Source organism: Erythranthe guttata, chromosome 4, assembly GCF_056151865.1.
Source record: "Erythranthe guttata isolate IM_541 chromosome 4, IM_541, whole genome shotgun sequence".
NCBI classification, from domain to species: domain Eukaryota; kingdom Viridiplantae; phylum Streptophyta; class Magnoliopsida; order Lamiales; family Phrymaceae; genus Erythranthe; species Erythranthe guttata.
The window spans coordinates 2,802,717-2,822,298 of NC_142536.1; the positions used below are offsets into that span (position 1 = coordinate 2,802,717).

At 50.2% G+C, this 19,582-nt stretch overlaps 1 protein-coding gene across 1 annotated transcript; it reads left to right on the top strand.

Moving 5' to 3' along the window:
* Window positions 1-1,322: 1,322 nt before the first annotated feature.
* On the top strand, window positions 1,323-10,494 carry LOC148770910 (uncharacterized). Its single transcript, XM_088817415.1, has 2 exons — window positions 1,323-4,524; window positions 5,788-10,494. Exons 1-2 carry the CDS (start codon window positions 1,349-1,351, stop codon window positions 10,169-10,171), a joined length of 7,560 nt encoding a protein of 2,519 aa, XP_088673541.1. The 5' UTR covers window positions 1,323-1,348; the 3' UTR covers window positions 10,172-10,494.
* The last annotated feature ends 9,088 nt before the right edge of the window (window positions 10,495-19,582 follow it).

Below are 19,582 nucleotides of genomic sequence, written 5' to 3' on the forward strand. Positions count from 1 at the left end.
GGGTTTATCTTTCACCCTTAGCACACTATTCTATAATTTCACTACTTTTGGTGAAGAAATAGTGTATTTAATCTCCCACCAATTCCATCAAATTTTACACTAAACAATAAAATAATAATATTTCATCATTTTCCTATTTATAGAGAATATAATTTGGTTTGGTCTCCAATGGTATTCCACAAAATTATAAATTTAATGTTAATCATAATTTTAGTCTATTTTAATTTTAAAAACATTGATTATAGATTTGATTATAAGTAGTAATTTTATTGATTATATAATCTTAAAATTATATTAAATTTTAAAAAACTACTGAAACCTGAATGAAAATCAACGAAAATTATTATACATATAATAAAATAACACATAAACAATAATTTCATAACTGAAAAAATTACGACACGGTTTAAAAAAAAAACATTACAACAATTTTTTTTGGCCAAAACAAATTATTGCATTATAAATTTTGAAGGTCAAAGGGGTCTCATTAAAACCTTGTTTCACCTAACATATTTATATTTACTAATAATAATAAATGTATCTATCTTTTGAATACTAATTCATTAATTAACACTAATATATTTTCTATAAATATATTTACAAATTAGTAATTATATGAAATTAGTTAATATAATAATTTTATATGCTAATTATAAAATGGTGTTAATCACACCAAATTCTATTTCAATTTCTATATTTGATAGAAACAATAGGATTTGGTGAAAAAAATGGTAAAATGGTGGTAGGTTGGGAGTTGTAAATTTTTTCACCAAAAAATTTGGTGAAAATATAGGATTTGATAATATGGTGATATGTGGTTTGACCACAATGGGAGACTAAAATCAAATCATCATAATTTTAAGTGTAATGCCGATTTAATGATTTAAGTTGGGAGATTAAAAATACCTAAATTAGGTGAAAAAATGGAATATGGAAATGAATGGAACATGCCCTTATAGTGGTGATCACATCATGTGTTTAGAGCAAAGACATAATACAATTCCAATTCCTGTGTCGATACAATTTGAGCAAGAACAGACTTGTCCAAAGTCAACGCACTTTCATCAAGAATTGTTCTTGATAAAATTGATGCTCTCTTACAAATGTCAACTAATTAATTATCAATTCTTCCTTCATCATGGGTTGTTCGTGTCTACTATGAGAATTTAGAAGAATGAGACATGGGAGAGCACTACCTTTAGTTAACCAACTTGTTTTTATTTTTATTACATAATTAAATCACTTTCAACAATGACTGTATCTCATCACTCATTATATGAAGGCTACTTGATCTTCTTAAACAGGCAACAAAAACCAAATTAGCTATTTATCCATAGAAGAAACGGTCATGCGAACTCGGGGGAGGATGCGTCAGTGGCGCCGCCTTGCCTATGCAGTGGCGTTTCTTTTGATAGCCGCTAGTGTGGTGGCCGTTAACGGGAAACAAGGTGATCCGGAGGACGAGTCTCCACCACCACCACCACCACCTTCACCGTCACCACCACCACCTCCACCATCTCCGCCACCGCCAACTCCACCTCCACCGTCACCGCCACCGCCATCACCACCTCCACCTCCGCGATCGCCACCACCGCCACCTCCATCTCCGCCGCCACCTCCACCTCCGCGATCGCCCCCACCGCCACCTCCATCTCCGCCGCCACCTCCACCTCCGCGATCGCCACCACCGCCACCTCCATCTCCACCGCCACCCCCACCTCCGCGATCGCCCCCACCGCCACCTCCATCTCCGCCGCCACCTCCACCTCCGCGATCGCCACCACCGCCACCTCCATCTCCACCGCCACCTCCACCTCCGCGATCGCCACCACCGCCACCTCCATCTCCACCGCCACCTCCACCTCCGCGATCGCCACCACCGCCACCTCCATCTCCACCGCCACCTCCACCTCCGCGATCGCCACCACCGCCACCTCCATCTCCACCGCCACCTCCACCTCCGCGATCGCCCCCACCGCCACCTCCATCTCCACCGCCACCCCCACCTCCGCGATCGCCCCCACCACCACCTCCATCTCCACCGCCACCTCCACCTCCGCGATCGCCGCCACCACCACCTCCATCTCCACCGCCACCGCCACCATCACCGCCACCTCCACCATCTCCGCCACCGCCACCACCTGAGTCACCACCACCTCCACCACCTGAGTCACCTCCACCTCCACCTCCACCAACTCCGTCACCGCCACCGCCATTTGAGTCACCTCCACCTCCACCACCACCACCTGAGTCACCTCCACCTCCACCATCTCCGCCTCCGCCACCGGAGTCACCTCCACCTCCACCACCCGAGTCACCTCCACCTCCACCATCTCCACCACCGCCAACTGAGTCACCACCACCTCCACCACCCGAGTCACCTCCACCACCACCACCCGAGTCACCGCCACCGCCACCTCCGCCACCGGAGTCACCTCCACCTCCACCACCCGAGTCACCTCCACCTCCACCATCTCCACCACCGCCAACTGAGTCACCGCCACCTCCACCACCCGAGTCACCTCCACCACCACCACCCGAGTCACCTCCACCACCACCACCCGAGTCACCGCCACCTCCACCTCCGCCATCTCCGCCACCGCCACCTGAGTCACCTCCACCACCCGAATCACCGCCACCTCCACCACCCGAGTCACCGCCACCTCCACCTCCACCATCTCCGCCACCGCCATCTGAGTCACCTCCACCTCCACCACCGGAGTCACCTCCACCTCCACCTCCTGAGTCACCGCCACCTCCACCACCCGAGTCACCGCCACCTCCACCACCTGAGTCACCTCCACCTCCACCGCCTCAATCACCGCCACCTCCACCACCTGAGTCACCTCCACCTCCACCGCCTCAATCACCGCCACCTCCACCACCTGAGTCACCGCCACCTCCACCACCCGAGTCACCTCCACCTCCATCTCCACCTCCACCACCTGAGTCACCACCACCACCACCACCTGAATCACCGCCACCTCCACCGCTCGAGTCACCACCACCTCCACCTCCACCATCTCCGCCACCGCCATCTGAGTCACCTCCACCTCCATCACCTGAGTCACCTCCACCACCACCTCCTGAGTCACCGCCACCTCCACCACCCGAGTCACCGCCACCTCCATCTCCACCTCCACCACCCGAGTCACCGCCACCACCACCAACTGAGTCACCACCACCTCCACCTCCACCATCTCCGCCACCGCCATCTGAGTCACCTCCACCTCCACCACCGGAGTCACCTCCACCTCCACCGCCTGAATCACCTCCACCTCCACCACCCGAGTCACCGCCTCCTCCACCACCTGAATCACCGCCACCTCCACCACCTGAGTCACCTCCACCTCCACCGCCTCAATCACCGCCACCTCCACCACCCGAGTCACCTCCACCACCTGAGTCACCTCCACCTCCACCATCTCCGCCACCGCCATCTGAGTCACCTCCACCTCCACCACCTGAGTCACCTCCACCTCCACCGCCTGAATCACCTCCACCACCACCACCTCCCGAGTCACCGCCACCTCCACCTCCGCCATCTCCGCCACCGCCACCTGAGTCACCTCCACCACCTGAGTCACCGCCACCACCTCCACCTGAGTCACCGCCACCATCTCCGCCACCGCCATCTGAGTCACCTCCACCTCCACCACCGGAGTCACCTCCACCTCCATCGCCTGAATCACCTCCACCTCCACCTCCTGATTCAACGCCACCTCCACCACCCGATTCACCGCCTCCTCCACCACCTGAATCACCGCCACCTCCATCTCCACCTCCACCACCTGAGTCACCTCCACCTCCACCGCCTCAATCACCACCACCTCCACCACCCGAGTCACCGCCACCTCCACCACCTGAGTCACCTCCACCTCCACCGCTCGAGTCACCGCCACCACCACCACCCGAGTCACCGCCTCCTCCACCACCTGAATCACCGCCACCTCCACCACCTGAATCACCTCCACCTTCACTTCCTGAGTCACCGCCACCTCCATCTCCACCTCCACCACCTAAGTCACCTCCACCTCCACCACCTCAATCACCGCCACCTCCACCTCCACCTCCACCTCCACCTTCACCTCCACCTTCACCTCCACCTCCACCTTCGAGATCACCACCACCTCCACCTCCATCTCCGAGATCACCGCCACCTCCGAGATCACCGCCACCACCACCACCTTCCCGATCACCGCCTCCGCCACCACCACCTTCACCTCCGCGATCACCGCCACCTCCACCTCCACCTCCACGATCACCGCCACCTCCACCTCCTCGTTCACCGCCACCACCACCTCCACCTCCGCGATCACCGCCACCTCCACCTCCTCGTTCACCGCCACCCCCACCTCCGCGATCACCGCCACCACCACCTCCACCTCCACCTCCGCGATCACCGCCACCTCCACCTCGGCGATCACCGCCACCGCCACCACCACCTCCACGGTCACCGCCACCTCCACCACCTGAGTCACCTCCACCTCCACCGCCTCAATCACCGCCACCTCCACCACCTGAGTCACCGCCACCTCCACCACCCGAGTCACCTCCACCTCCATCTCCGCCTCCACCACCTGAGTCACCACCACCACCACCACCTGAATCACCGCCACCTCCACCGCTCGAGTCACCGCCACCTCCACCTCCACCATCTCCGCCACCGCCATCTGAGTCACCTCCACCTCCACCACCTGAGTCACCTCCACCACCACCTCCTGAGTCACCGCCACCTCCACCACCCGAGTCACCGCCACCTCCATCTCCACCTCCACCACCCGAGTCACCGCCACCACCACCAACTGAGTCACCGCCACCTCCACCTCCACCATCTCCGCCACCGCCATCTGAGTCACCTCCACCTCCACCACCGGAGTCACCTCCACCTCCACCGCCTGAATCACCTCCACCTCCACCACCCGAGTCACCGCCTCCTCCACCACCTGAATCACCGCCACCTCCACCACCTGAGTCACCTCCACCTCCACCACCCGAGTCACCGCCTCCTCCACCACCTGAATCACCGCCACCTCCACCACCTGAGTCACCTCCACCTCCACCGCCTCAATCACCGCCACCTCCACCACCCGAGTCACCTCCACCACCTGAGTCACCTCCACCTCCACCGCCTGAATCACCTCCACCACCACCACCTCCCGAGTCACCGCCACCTCCACCTCCGCCATCTCCGCCACCGCCACCTGAGTCACCTCCACCACCTGAGTCACCGCCACCACCTGAATCACCGCCACCTCCATCTCCACCTCCACCACCTGAGTCATCTCCACCTCCACCGCCTCAATCACCGCCACCTCCACCACCCGAGTCACCGGCACCTCCACCACCTGAGTCACCTCCACCTCCACCGCTCGAGTCACCGCCACCACCACCACCCGAGTCACCGCCTCCTCCACCACCTGAATCACCGCCACCTCCATCTCCACCTCCACCACCTGAATCACCTCCACCTTCACCTCCTGAGTCACCGCCACCTCCATCTCCACCTCCACCACCTAAGTCACCTCCACCTCCACCACCTCAATCACCGCCACCGCCACCTCCACCTCCCCCTTCACATCCACCTCCACCTTCGAGATCACCACCACCTCCACCTCCATCTCCGAGATCACCGCCACCTCCGAGATCACCGCCACCACCACCGCCTTCCCGATCACCGCCTCCGCTACCACCACCTCCACCTCCGCGATCACGGCCACCTCCACCTCCACCTCCACCTCCTCGTTCACCGCCACCACCACCTCCACCTCCGCGATCACCGCCACCTCCACCTCCTCGTTCACCGCCACCCCCACCTCCGCGATCACCGCCACCACCACCTCCGCGATCACCGCCACCTCCACATCGGCGATCACCGCCACCGCCACCACCACCTCCACGGTCACCGCCCCCTCCAACTCCACCTCCACCATCACCGCCACCGCCACCTCAACCATCTCCGTCACCACCACCACCGCCACCATCACCGCCACCTCCACCATCTCCATCTGAGTCACCTCCACCCCCACCATTTGAGTCACCGCCACCTCCACCTCCACCATCCGAGTCACCTCCACCTCCACAATCTGAGTCACCTCCTCCTCCATTATCTGAGTCACCTCCACCTCCACCATCAGAATCACCGCCTCCTCCACCTTCACCATCTGAGTCACCGCCACCTCCACCATCAGAATCACCGCCTCCTCCACCTCCAGAGTCACCGCCACCTCCACCATCTGAGTCACCTCCTCCTCCATTATCTGAGTCATCTCCACCTCCACCATCAGAATCACCGCCTCCTCCACCTCCACCATCTGAGTCACCGCCACCTCCACCATTCGATTCACCTCCTCCTCCACTATCTGAGTCACCTCCACCTCCACCATCAGAATCACCGCCTCCTCCACCTCCACCATCAGAGTCACCGCCACCTCCACCATCTGAGTCACCGCCCCCTCCACCTCCACCATATGAACCTCCCCCTCCACCTTCAGAGTCACCGCCACCCCCACCTCCACCATCTGAGCCGCCTCCACCTCCACTAACTGAGTCACCGCCACCTCCACCATCTGAGTCACCTCCACCACCACTATCTGAGTCACCGCCACCTCCACCTCCACCATCAGAGTCACCACCACCTCCTCCATCTGAGTCACCGCCACCCCCACCTCCGTCATCTGAGTCACCTCCACCGCCAACATCTGAGTCACCGCCACCCCCACCTCCACAATCCGAGTCACCTCCACCTCCACCATCTGAGTCACCGCCACCCCCACCTCCGTCATCTGAGTCACCTCCACCTCCACCATCTGAGTCACCGCCACCTCCACCTCTGTCATCTGAGTCACCTCCACCGCCAACATCTGAGTCACCGCCACCCCCACCTCCACAATCTGAGTCACCTCCACCTCCACTATCTGAGTCACCGCCACCTCCACTATCAGAAACACCGCCACCTCCACTCTCAGAGTCACCGCCACCTCCACTATCAGAGTCACCACCACCTCCACTATCTGAGTCACCTCCTCCACCGTCACCACCACCACCTTCACCATCTCCGTCACCGTCAACTCCACCTCCTCATTCGCGATCACCGCCACCTCCATCTCCACCTCCGAGATCACCGCCACATTCACATCCACCTCCGAGATCATCGCCACCACCACCTCCACCTCCACATCCGCGATCACCGCCACCACCACCTCCACCTTCGCGATCACCGCCACCTCCGCCTCCGAGATCATCGTCACCGCCACCTCCACCTCCGCGATCACCGCCACCTCCACCTCCACATCGGCGATCCCAACCACTTCCACCTCCACGATCGCCGCCACCTCCAACTCCACCTCCACCATCTCCGTCACTTCCACCGCCACCTCAACCGTCTCCATCACCGCCACCCCCACCGCCACCATCACCGCCACCTCCACCATCTCCATCCGAGTCACCGCCACCTCTACCATCTGAGTCACCGCCACCTCCACCTCCACCTCCTCTATCTCAGTCACCGCCACCTCCGCCACCACCTTCTGAGTCGTCTCCACCTCCACCATCTGAGTCCCCGCCATCTCCACTTCCACCATATGAGTCACCGCCACCTCCACCTCCGCCATCTGAGTCACCACCACCTCCACCATCTGATCCACCGCCACCTCCACCATCTGAGTCACCGTCACCTCCACCTCCACCAACTGAGTCACCTCCACCTCCACCTCCACCATCTGAGTCACCGCCACCTCCACCATATGAGTCTCCTCCACCTCCGCCATCTGAGTCACCACCACCTCCACCATCTGATCCACCGCCACCTCCACCATCTGAGTCACCGCCACCTCCACCTCCACCAACTGAGTCACCTCCACCTCCACCAACTGAGTCACCTCCACCTCCACCATTAGAGTCACCTCCACCTCCACCATCTGAGTCACCGCCACCTCCATCTCCATTATCTGAGTCACCTCCTCCTCCACCATCTGAGTCATCTCCACCTCCACCATCTGAGTCACCTCCTCCACCACCATCTGAGTCACCTCCACCTCCACTTTCCGAGTCACCTCCGCCTCCACCACCACCATCTGAGTCACCTCCACCTCCATTATCCGAGTCACCACCACCTTCACTTCCGCCATCTGAGTCACCACCATCTCCACCATTTGAGTCACCTCTATCTCCATCATCTGAGTCACCGCCACCTCCACCTCCACCTCCACCTCCACCTCCACCTCCACCTCCACCATTTAAGTCACCGCCACCTCCACCTCCACCTCCACCTTCAGAATCACCGCCACCTCCACCTCCACCTCCACCTTCAGAATCACCGCCACCTCCACCTCCACCATCAGAGTCACCACTTTCTCCACCATCTGAGTCACCACTACCTCCCCCATCTCAGTCACCGCCACTTCCACCTCCATCTCCATCTCCACCATCTGAGTCATCGCCACCTCCACAATCTCAGTCACCGCCACCCCCACCCCCACCTCCACCATCCGAATCACCTCCACCTCCATCTCCATCATCACCTCCACCTGCACCATCTGAGTCGCCGCCACCTCCACCTTCACAATCTGAGTCTCTATCACCACCTCCACCATATATTTACAATTCTCCACCTCCACCATCTCTGTCACCGCCACCTCCATATGTTTACAATTCTCCACCACCACCATCTTCGTCAGTACCACCTCCATATGTTTACAATTCTCCACATCCACCGTCCCCGTCAACGCCACCTCCATACGTTTATAATTCTCAACCTCCACCATCACTATCACATCCACCTCCATATGTTTATAATTCTCCACCTCCACCACCTCCGTCACCGCCACCTCTATATGTCTACAAATCACCTCCTCCACCATCACCATCGCCACCACCTTCATACATTTACAAGTCCCCTCCTCCTCCGTCTCCATCGCCACCACCTCCATATGTCTACAAGTCTCCACCTCCACCATCTCCTTCACCACCACCTCCATACGTTTATAAATCTCCTCCACCTCCCTCACCATCACCACCACCTCCATACGTCTACAAGTCTCCACCACCTCCATATGTCTACAAATCTCCTCCACCACGATCACGTTCACCACCACCCCTTTATGTTTACAAGTCTCCACCCCCACCATCTCCATCACCACCCCCTCCATACATTTACAAGTCTCCACCTCCAACATCAACCTCCCCACCACCCCCATACGTCTACAAGTCTCCTCCACCACCATCACCGTCAAGACCACCTCCATACGTCTACAAGTCTCCACCACCACCATCACCGTCAAGACCACCTCCATACGTCTACAAGTCTCCACCACCACCATCGTTGTCACCACCACCTCCATATGTCTATAAATCTCCTCCACCACGATCACGTTCACCACCACCCCCTTATGTTTACAAGTCTCCACCACCACCATCACCGTCACCACCACCTCCATATGTCTACAAATCTCCTCCACCACGACCACGTTCACCACCACCCCCTTATGTTTACAAGTCCCCACCACCACCATCTCGATCACCATCTCCTCCATACATTTACAAGTCTCCACCTCCACCATCACCCTCCCCACCAACCCCATATGTCTACAAGTCTCCTCCACCACCATTACCGTCACAACCACCTCCATACGTCTACAAGTCTCCTCCTCATTCGTCTCCATCACCACCACCTCCATACGTCTTCAAGTCTCATCCACCACCATCGTTGTCACCACCTCCTCCATATGTCTATAAATCTCCTCCACCACGATCACGTTCACCACCACCCCCTTATGTTTACAAGTCTCCTCCACCACCATCGTTGTCACCACCACCTCCATATGTCTATAAATCTCCTCCACCACGATCACGTTCACCACCACCCCCTTATATTTACAAGTCTCCACCACCACCATCTCGATCACCACCTCCTCCATACATGTACAAGTCTTCACCACCACCATCACCCTCCCCACCACCTCCATATGTCTACAAGTCTCCTCCACCACCATCATCGTCACCTCCATCTCCATATGTCTACAAATCTCCTCCACCACGATCACGTTCACCACCACCACCACCCCCTTATGTTTACAAGTCTCCACCACCAGCATCTCGATCACCACCTCCTCCATACATTTATATGTCTCCACCTCCACCATCACCATCGCCACCACCTCCATATGTATAAACATATTCTCTACTATCTCCAACACCACCACATCTTTATATTTACAAGTCCCCACCTCCTCCATCCCACCATTAATAAAACCATATCCCTATCCTTTAAGCTTGCTATGGAGGGGAATTTAAGTTCTCAAGAATTCATATGATTGTCCCATTTATTTGTTTATCGCGTGTTGTATTTGTTAATAAATAGTGTCTCAATTTTATTAGAAGATCCTTAGATATATAATTTTTGAAGCATTGTTTGATACTATTTTCAAATCAAGAAAATGTGTACGATCTTGTTGTGATAATTGTTCCAAACTCAATATTGTTTTTTATTCAAAATGTGTACTGTTAACCTCAAATTTAAATGTCTGCAAAATAAATTACAAGACAAGAAAAAATAAGAACAAATAAATATATTTTAATCAAAACGAAAATGGGTTACAATCTTTGTTGATTCCTATGATTCTTCTCCTAGATTTAATCCAAGGGCCGAAGCTTGTTCTTGAATTGAGAGCTTGATTCCACCGTTGATTTGCGGAAGTAGATATGAATATCTAGAAATCGATTTGTGGATTTCTAGGTCTTGTGGATATGGCGCCTTGATGAAGATGTTGAACCTCCGCGGTTGTTGGTCTTGTGGATATGGCGTCTTGTGGAAGCCCGAGAGTCTTTGGATTCTAATAAAACTCGAAACCTACTTAAAATGGAGATGCAAGAAATTGATACCGATACCTTACACATGTTAAGCAAGCGCTCTACCATCTGAGCTACATCCCCATTTGTTGATGATGATGCTAAAAATAGATCACCTTAAGTAGTTGAGATCGAGGGAGCTGGGAGAGCAAAGTGGATCACTGCTCACGTGCTAGATGGCCCTGAGATACCTGCGAACAAAGAACACGTGAACTAAGCCGGGGGTTGATCCGGCGGAAACCCCTCCGACGCTCAAGTCAGACGTGCGGATAGTCGGTAATTGTAGAGAGAATTCGAATAGAAGAATTGATTGAACAATAATCGCGTACCTTCATTAAACGAACTTAAGTTGTATTTATACTCTATTGATTGGGCCGAGATCAATTTATCGGGCTCAACCTTATTCGGATGTGATTGGACTTCCGTAGAAATAACTATTGAATTGGGCATGTGGCCCAGTAAATATGAGTCTATTGGGCTGGGCCAATAGACATATCATTAAGCCCCCCACTCTCGAATTGATGTGGGAGCGAATTGTAGAGAGTAACCGGATCGTGTCGAGAGTAGACAAGTATCTCGATCTTCTCGTTTGTGTCGTGGACGTAGGAAAGGTGATTGGATCGAGTTCTAGTAAAAATTTGCACCGGAGAAAGAAATCGCGTGTTCCGATAGTACGCAATTAGGGTTATCCGGATATATTGTGGCGGAGCCCGGTGTGGAAGGTTGAGCCAGGAGAGAGAAGAGAGAGAGAAGGAGAGAGAAAAGGGGATAGGTGGGGTTGATGGGTATGACCCACGTGGGGGTGGTGGAGAGAGAATGATAAAGGTGGGTGGGGTGGGTGGTGGTGGGGCTGGTAGGGGTAGGGAGGAGAGAGAGAGAGAGAGGGGAGGAGAGGGTAAGTGGGGTTGGTAGGGGTAGGACTAGGGAGAAGAGAGATAGAGTGAGAGTGGTAGGGTGGGGTGGGGAGGGGTGGGGCGCGTCGCGCGGGGGTACCGCGCGACGCGCGGGGGGGGGGGGGGGGGGGGGGGGGGGGGGGGGGGGGGGGGTACCGCGCGACGCGTACAGTGCATTTTTTTTTTTTTTTTTCTTGTTCTTCTTTTTCTTCCTTTTTTATGGCACGTGGCCCGAGGGGCGCAGAATTATAGATTTTCATTTAGTCTTCATATTTGGAGTAGATGTGTTTGCCCACTACTATCTCATTTGATGTTTATTTTGTATGACATTGTCATTGGTTTGACGCGTTGTTTGTATGTGTTTACATTTAGCATTGTGCGTGATGTACTTGATGAGGGGATCAGACTCTCAAGATTTTTTGATGGGGATCGTGCCCCTTATTAGACCTCATGGATCGTAAATATGTTAGGACCGTGACCACATTTTAAATGCAGGACCCAGTGAAGACAGATAGAGAAGTTTATGAAATCAAGCTGGCCAGGCTATATAGATTATCATAACATCTCTAAATGTTCTCAGGGTTAAGGATGACTTGAACAAATAATTATGTAGTGGCACAACAATAGCACCGAGTGTAAGGGAAATAATTTGCTTTATTCATTGCTTGAAAATGTGAAAGTTACAAGCATATTGAGGCGAATGTGACTAAACAAATAAGGAGCGAATCGCTCGAAATAACTAAACTCGTACTAAGTAGCTAATGTAGGGGTTTCGTCCAATTGATGTAGAGAGGTGAGGGGATGCATCATCCTTAAGGTAGGATAGCCCCCCAAGTTTAGGATGATGTGATCACTAACAATGTTATGAGCTCCAGAGACTCCGAGTGTCATTAGCATCATTGGAAGTCCAGAGATGTAGAAGGAGATTGTCAATGAGATGTCGACGATTGTCGTCGGCCATCTCGTCGCGGCCGGGTGTTGAATTGATCTTCATCTCTTTTCCTCTTGGGAGGAGGGAGAGCCGAAGCCTCTTCAATGCGCACGTGTTTCTCAGCGCGACTTAGTAGCTCTTCCAGAGTGGTTGGAGGTCTTCCTGCAATAGATTCCTTGAATCTACCTTCCTTCAAGTTTTGTTGAATGATTCCAGCTAGCATGCTTCCTCCCACGTTTGGAACTTTCTAAGCTGCCTCTACAAATCGTTGAATGTAGTTGCGGAGGGTCTCGCCTTCTCTCTGGGTGATAGTGAAGAGGTACGCGGGAGTCTTAGCGTACTCTTTGTTGATAGCGAAATGGTGGGTGAAGTGATCCGTTAGTTGGGAGAGAGCTTCAATTGACCCAGTGGGCAAGGAGTTGAACCAGCTCAATGCTCGTTCGGAGAGCGTTGTGCGAAACATCTTGCACATCGCCGCATCAGTTGGGCCATATAGATCTGCCATGGCGTAGAACTTTTCAAGGTGCTCTTGTGGGTCTCCAGTTCCATCGAACTGCGGTAGACTCGAGACCTTTACCCGTTGGGGTAGTATCTCATTGATTATTGTGACAGTGAAAGGACTGCGCCTTATTGGAGGTATTGCCCTTCCACCAATGGGATTACCTATGTGGGGAAGGTGATTTGAGCGAGATACCGAACTGTTAATCTCATCATCTCCACCATTGTGTGGAGGAACTCGTTGGCGAGAGGCGTTGCCTCTCGAAGGTGAACGTGGGTCTTGTCGCCCAATTCGTGCATCTTCGCGATGAGTAGATTGTTGCATTCGAGACCTAGGGTTTGAGGTGGATGCGGTATCCGCTGGTGGTGGAGGATGTTGTGGCACGGGTGGAGATGCAAGGGGAGCGTTGAATCCCGTTGTGGCGATGTATTGTGCCACTGCTTCAATGGCAGCACGAGCCGAAACTTCCGTAATCATGTGTTGGAGGGCCTCTTCGGTTATTTGAACTGTTCGGGAAGCAGGGAGCGGTGGAGCAGGTAGTGGAGGATCGGCGAGTGGTGGATCCCGATGGGGATTCACCTGAACCTCGCGAGGTGGATCCGGAGCACGGGGAGGAGGTGGCAAGACAGAGCCTCCACGAGGCGGAAGGTTGTTAGCATTGGCACGTTCTCTCCGAGTAGATGACTCAGGGACATCATGCTCGCTACGTGATCTTGTATGCGTCCCCACGGACGACGCCATTATGATGATGCTAAAAATAGACCACCTTAAGTAGTTGAGATCGAAGGAGCTGGGAGAGCAAAGTGGATCACTGCTCACGTGCTAGATGGCCCTGAGATACCTGCGAACAAAGAACACGTGAACTAAGCCGGGGGTTGATCCGGCGGAAACCCCTCCGACGCTCAAGTCAGACGTGCGGATAGTCGGTAATTGTAGAGAGAATTCGAATAGAAGAATTGATTGAACAATAATCGCGTACCTTCATTAAACGAACTTAAGTTGTATTTATACTCTATTGATTGGGCCGAGATCAATCGGGCTCAACCTTATTCGGATGTGATTGGACTTCCATAGAAATAACTATTAAATTGGGCATGTGGCCCAGTAAATATGAGTCTATTGGGCTGGGCCAATAGACATATCAGTTGAGATTATACAAACTATTTGAATTAATATCGTAGCAACATAAACAGACTTTTTGTCGTTAGGATTGGGCCTAGAGGTATAAAAAAAGAAAGGGGTAATGGCAAATAGGCCCATGACAAGGGCACTTAATTAAAAGAGGGACATTCAACTTTTTTGTCTTTCAAATAAATCCAGCCCATTCAAACTTATTTGCAAAATTACCCCCAATTCATTGAAACCCAATTTAACTCCAATTTCATGATTTACACCCCAATTTAGCCCAATTTCATCAATTAACCAATTTTAACCCTAATTTCAATTTTGACCACAATTTTGACCCGCCACCACCGGAGACCGCCGGTCGCCGCCGTTGACCGGCGTTGACTTTTTCTTCTTTTTTTTTTTTTTTGAAATTTTTTTTCCTGATTTTTTTTCCGGCCGGTCAATTGCCGTTGACCGCCGGGTCTCCGGCGTTAACTTTTTTTTTTTTTTTTTTTTTCTTAAAAAAAATATTTTAATTAATATTACTCTCTTGGCTGCTAAATTACTGTCTCCGACAGTTATTTAACTGTCGATAACTGTCGGAGACAGTAATTTAACTGTTCATTGACTCTTTTTTTCTTTTTTTTCTTCAAAAATATTTTAATTAATATTACTGTATTCGTTGCTAAATTACTGTCTCCAGCAGTTATTTAACTGTCGGAGACAGTAATTTAACTGTTAATTGACTTTTTTATTCTTAAAAAAATATTTTTAATTAATTTTACTGTATTCGTTGCTAAATTACTATATCCGGCAGTTATTTAACTGTCGGAGACAGTAATTTAACTGTTAATTGACTTTTTTTTTTTTAATTTTTTTTTTCTTAAAAAAAATTATTTTAATTAATATTACTGCCTTGGATGTTAAATTACTGTCTCCAACAGTAATTTTACTGTCTTAGACAATAATATTAATAATATTACTGTTCGGAAATATAATATTCATAATATTACTGTCCCAAACAGTAATATTACTGTCTGAGACAGTAATTTAGTAGCCAAGACAGTAATATTAATTAAAATATTTTTTTTCTAAGAAAAACAATTCAAAAAAAAAAAAAAAAAAGTCAACGCCGGAGACCGGCGGTCAACGATGGTTGACCGGCCGGAAAAAAATTTCAGGAAAAAAAAAAGTTTCAAAAAAAAAAAAAAGTCAACGCCGGAGATCGGCGGTCTCCGGCGGTCAACGCCGGAATCTGGCCGGAAAAAAAAAACATTTCAGAAAAAAAATTATTTTCTGAAAAAAAAAATGAGGGTTAATGTGATATATTTGTTTAAATTCGGGGTCAATGTGTAATATTAAGGAAGTTAGAGTATAATGGGTTGAATTGATAAGAATTATATTATTGAGGGTATTTTAGACTAAGGACATGGGGATGAGCTTAATTGAGAAACTGTTTTTTTTTGTGGACCAAAATACATGTAAGTCCCATGTGATGGGCCTTTTTGCCATTTGCCCAAAAAGAAAAGGATTGGGCCTAGAAAACCATCAAAATCGGGTTCACCCCATAATTAAAAATATCGATATATCAAAAACGTTAATTTGTCGTCATCGTTATTTTGCAAATCCTAATTTGGCAAGGAAAATTACCCTTTTAGCCCCTACTCTCTCTCTCCCTCCCTCCCTCCCTCCCTCCCTCCCTCCCTCCCTCCCTCCCTCCCTCCCTCCCTCCTCTCTCTCTCTCTCTCTCTCTCTCTCTCTCTCTCTCTCTCTCTCTCTCTCTCTCTCTCTCTCTCTCTCTCTCTCTCTCTCTCGTCAACTTGCTGCCGTCTATTCGATTTTCCCGGCTCGGCGTATTTAAGTTTAATTTGTTTGTATTTTAGTCCAAGTTTTTTGTTTGTTTTTTTTCGTTTTTCCTCCCACATTTTATTTTTAACTCCGTGTTTGAACTTTGAACCCTAGCTATGCAACGGTTTGCAGATGATCTATCTCTTTCCCTATATTCTCCGGCTACCGTACACAGACATTTTCACACTTTTGGTAGCAAGTTCATTTGAAATGCGATGTGTAGAAAAAAAATTATGTTATTTCTTTTCCTCCTGCCTCAATTTGAATTTTTTTTTTGTGTTACTGGTAGAAGGATGTGAGTGAATATACGTTATTAAGTTAGTTGATTATGTCTTTCACCGCCACCTCCACCATCTCTTTCACCGCCACCTCCATATGTTCACAATTCTCCCCCTGCACCATCTCCGTCATCACCACCACCATATGTTAATAATTCTCCACCTGCACCATCACCATCACTGCCACCACTATATGTTTACAATTCTCCACCTGCACCATCTCCGTCATCGCCTCCATCATATATATACAATTCTCCACCTCCACCGTCTCCATCACCCCCACCTCCATATGTACACAATTCTCCACCTGCACCATCTCCGTCATCGCCACCACCATATGTTCACTATTCTCCACCTCCACATTCTCCATCACCGCCACCTCCATATGTTCACAATTATCCACCTGCACCATCTCCATCATCGCCACCACCATATGTTCACTATTCTCCACCTCCACCATCTCCATCACCGCCACCTCCATATGTTCACAATTCTCCACCTACACAATCTCCGTCATCGCCACCGCCATATGTTAACAATTCTCCACCTCCACCATCTCCATCACCGCCACCACCATATGTTTACAATTCTCCACCTGCATTATCTCCGTTAGGGGTGCAAGTTGGAACGGAAATTCCGATTTCCGCCGGTTCCGATCCGAAAAGTTCCGATTTTGGAACAACTTTTTTCATTCCGATTTCCGAAATTCCGATTTCCGATTTTTTCCGATTTTTTTGGATTGGAATTGGAATTATATAAAAAAAAAATGGAATTTCCGATTTCCGATCCGATTATTTCCGAAATTAATTCCGAAAAAATTCCGATTTTTTTCCGAAAACAAACTGATTTTTTTCCAAAAAATACATCTTTGAGTAATATATATATATATATATATATATATATATATATATATATATATATATATATATATATATATATTATTTTACATTATTTCGTTGTATTTATTCTTTATGGGCCATGTCACCTAAAAAAGCCCTAGTTTATTTTATGTAAAACCCTAGTTTTACGTTTATTATTTCTTGAACAAAGCCAAAGAGTTTATTTAATTTTTGCTAGAAGTTTTATTGGATATTATGATGTGGTTTATTTTTATTTATTTTTTAAATTAAAATTTAGTAGTTATTTTTATCGACGTGGATGTTTTTATTTTTAGCAAATTATGAAATTTTCAGCGAAGTTCCGAAATTTTAATACTTATGTCATTTCCGAAAAATTTCCGAAATTCCGAAATTTCCGGGCCTTTTGGAATTGGAATGAATTTTTAGATTCCGAAAATTTTGGTATTGGAATTGGAATTGATTTTGTACTTCCGAAATTTTTTGGAAATATTCCGAAAAGGCTAATTCCGATCCGATCCTTCCGACTTTCAGCCCTAATCTCCGTCATCGCCACCACCATATGTTAACAATTCTTCACTTGCACCATCACCGTCATCGTCACCACCATATGTTTACAATTCTCCACCTCCACCATCTTCATCATCGCCACCTCCATATTTTTACAATTCTCCACCTCCACCATCTCAATCACCGCCACCTCCATATGTTTACGAATCTCCACCTCCACCATCTCCTTTACCGCCACCTCCATATGTTTATAATTTACCATCTCCATCACCGCCACCACCATATGTGTACAATTCTCCACCTTCACCATCTCCGTCACCGCCACCACCACCACCACCACCACCACCACCACCACCACCACCACCACCACCACCACCACCACCACCACCACCACCACCACCACCACCACCATATGTCTACAATTCTCCACCTCCACCATTTCCGTCACCACCACCTCCACCGTATATCTATAATTCTCTAGCTCCACCATCTCCGTCACCACCACCTCCACCGTATATCTATAATTCTCCACCTCCACCATCTCCATCATCGCCACCTCTATATGGTTACAATTCTCAACCTCAACCATCTCCATCACCGCCCCCTCCGTATGTTTACAAATCTCCTCCACCTCCCTCGCCGTCACCACCACCTCCATGTCTACGAATCTCCTCATCCGCCATCACTATCTCCACCACCCCCATATGTCTACAAGTCCCCTCCTCCTCCGTCTCCAACACCACCACATTCATACGTATACAAGTCTCCACCTCCACAATCAGCATTACCGCCATCTCTATATATCTACAAGTCCCCTCCTCCACCATCCCCATCGCCGCCACCTCCATATATGTACAAGTCCCCCTCTCCACCATATCCATCACCACCCCATCCATATGTTTATAAATCTCCTCCACCTCCCTCACCATCGCCACTACCTCCGTATATATATAAATCGCCTCATCCACTGTCGTCATCACCACCTCCTCCATACATTTACAAGTCTCCACATCCACCATCACCCTCCCCACCACCCTCATACGTCTACAAGTCTCCTCCACCACCATCACCGTCACCACCACCTCCATACGTCTACAAGTCTCCTCCACCACCATCACCATCACCACCACCTCCATACGTCTACAAGTCTCCTCCACCAACGTCACCATCACTACCACCTCCATATGTCTACAAATCTCCTCCACCACGATCACGTTCAACCCCACCCCCACCCCCCTATGTTTACAAGTCTCCACCACCACCCTCTCGATCACCACCTCCTCCATACGTATACAAATCTCCACCACCACCATCACCCTCCCCACCACCGCCATACGTCTACAAGTCTCCTCCACCACCATCATTGTCACCACGACCTCCATATGTCTACAAATCTCCTCCACCACGATCACGTTCGCCACCACCCCCTTATGTTTACAAGTCTCCAGCACCACCATCTCGATCACCACCTCCTGCATATATTTACAAGTCTCCACCTCCACCATCACACTCCCCACCACCCCCATACGTCTATAAGTCTCCTCCACCACCATCAGCGTCACAACCACCTCCATACGTCTACAAGTCTCCTCCACCACCATCATTGTCACCACCACCTCCATACATCTACAAATCTCCTCCACCACGACCACGTTCACCACCCCCCCTTATGTTTACAAGTCTCCACCACCACCAACTCGATCACCACCTCCCCCATATGTTTATAAATCTTCTCCCCCTCCTTCACCATCACCACCTCCTCTATAAATCTACAAGTCACCATCACCATCACCATCACCATCACCATGTTT

What these genes read in the sequence shown, in the direction of transcription:
- LOC148770910 (XM_088817415.1), top strand. Translation starts at nt 1,349, where the DNA reads ATGCGAACTCGGGGGAGGATGCGTCAGTGGCGCCGCCTTGCCTATGCA. An exon ending in CCGCCACCTCCACCACCTGA is followed by an intron (nt 4,525 to 5,787) that starts GTCACCGCCACC and finishes ATCACCGCCACC; the next exon opens with TCCACCTCCTCGTTCACCGC.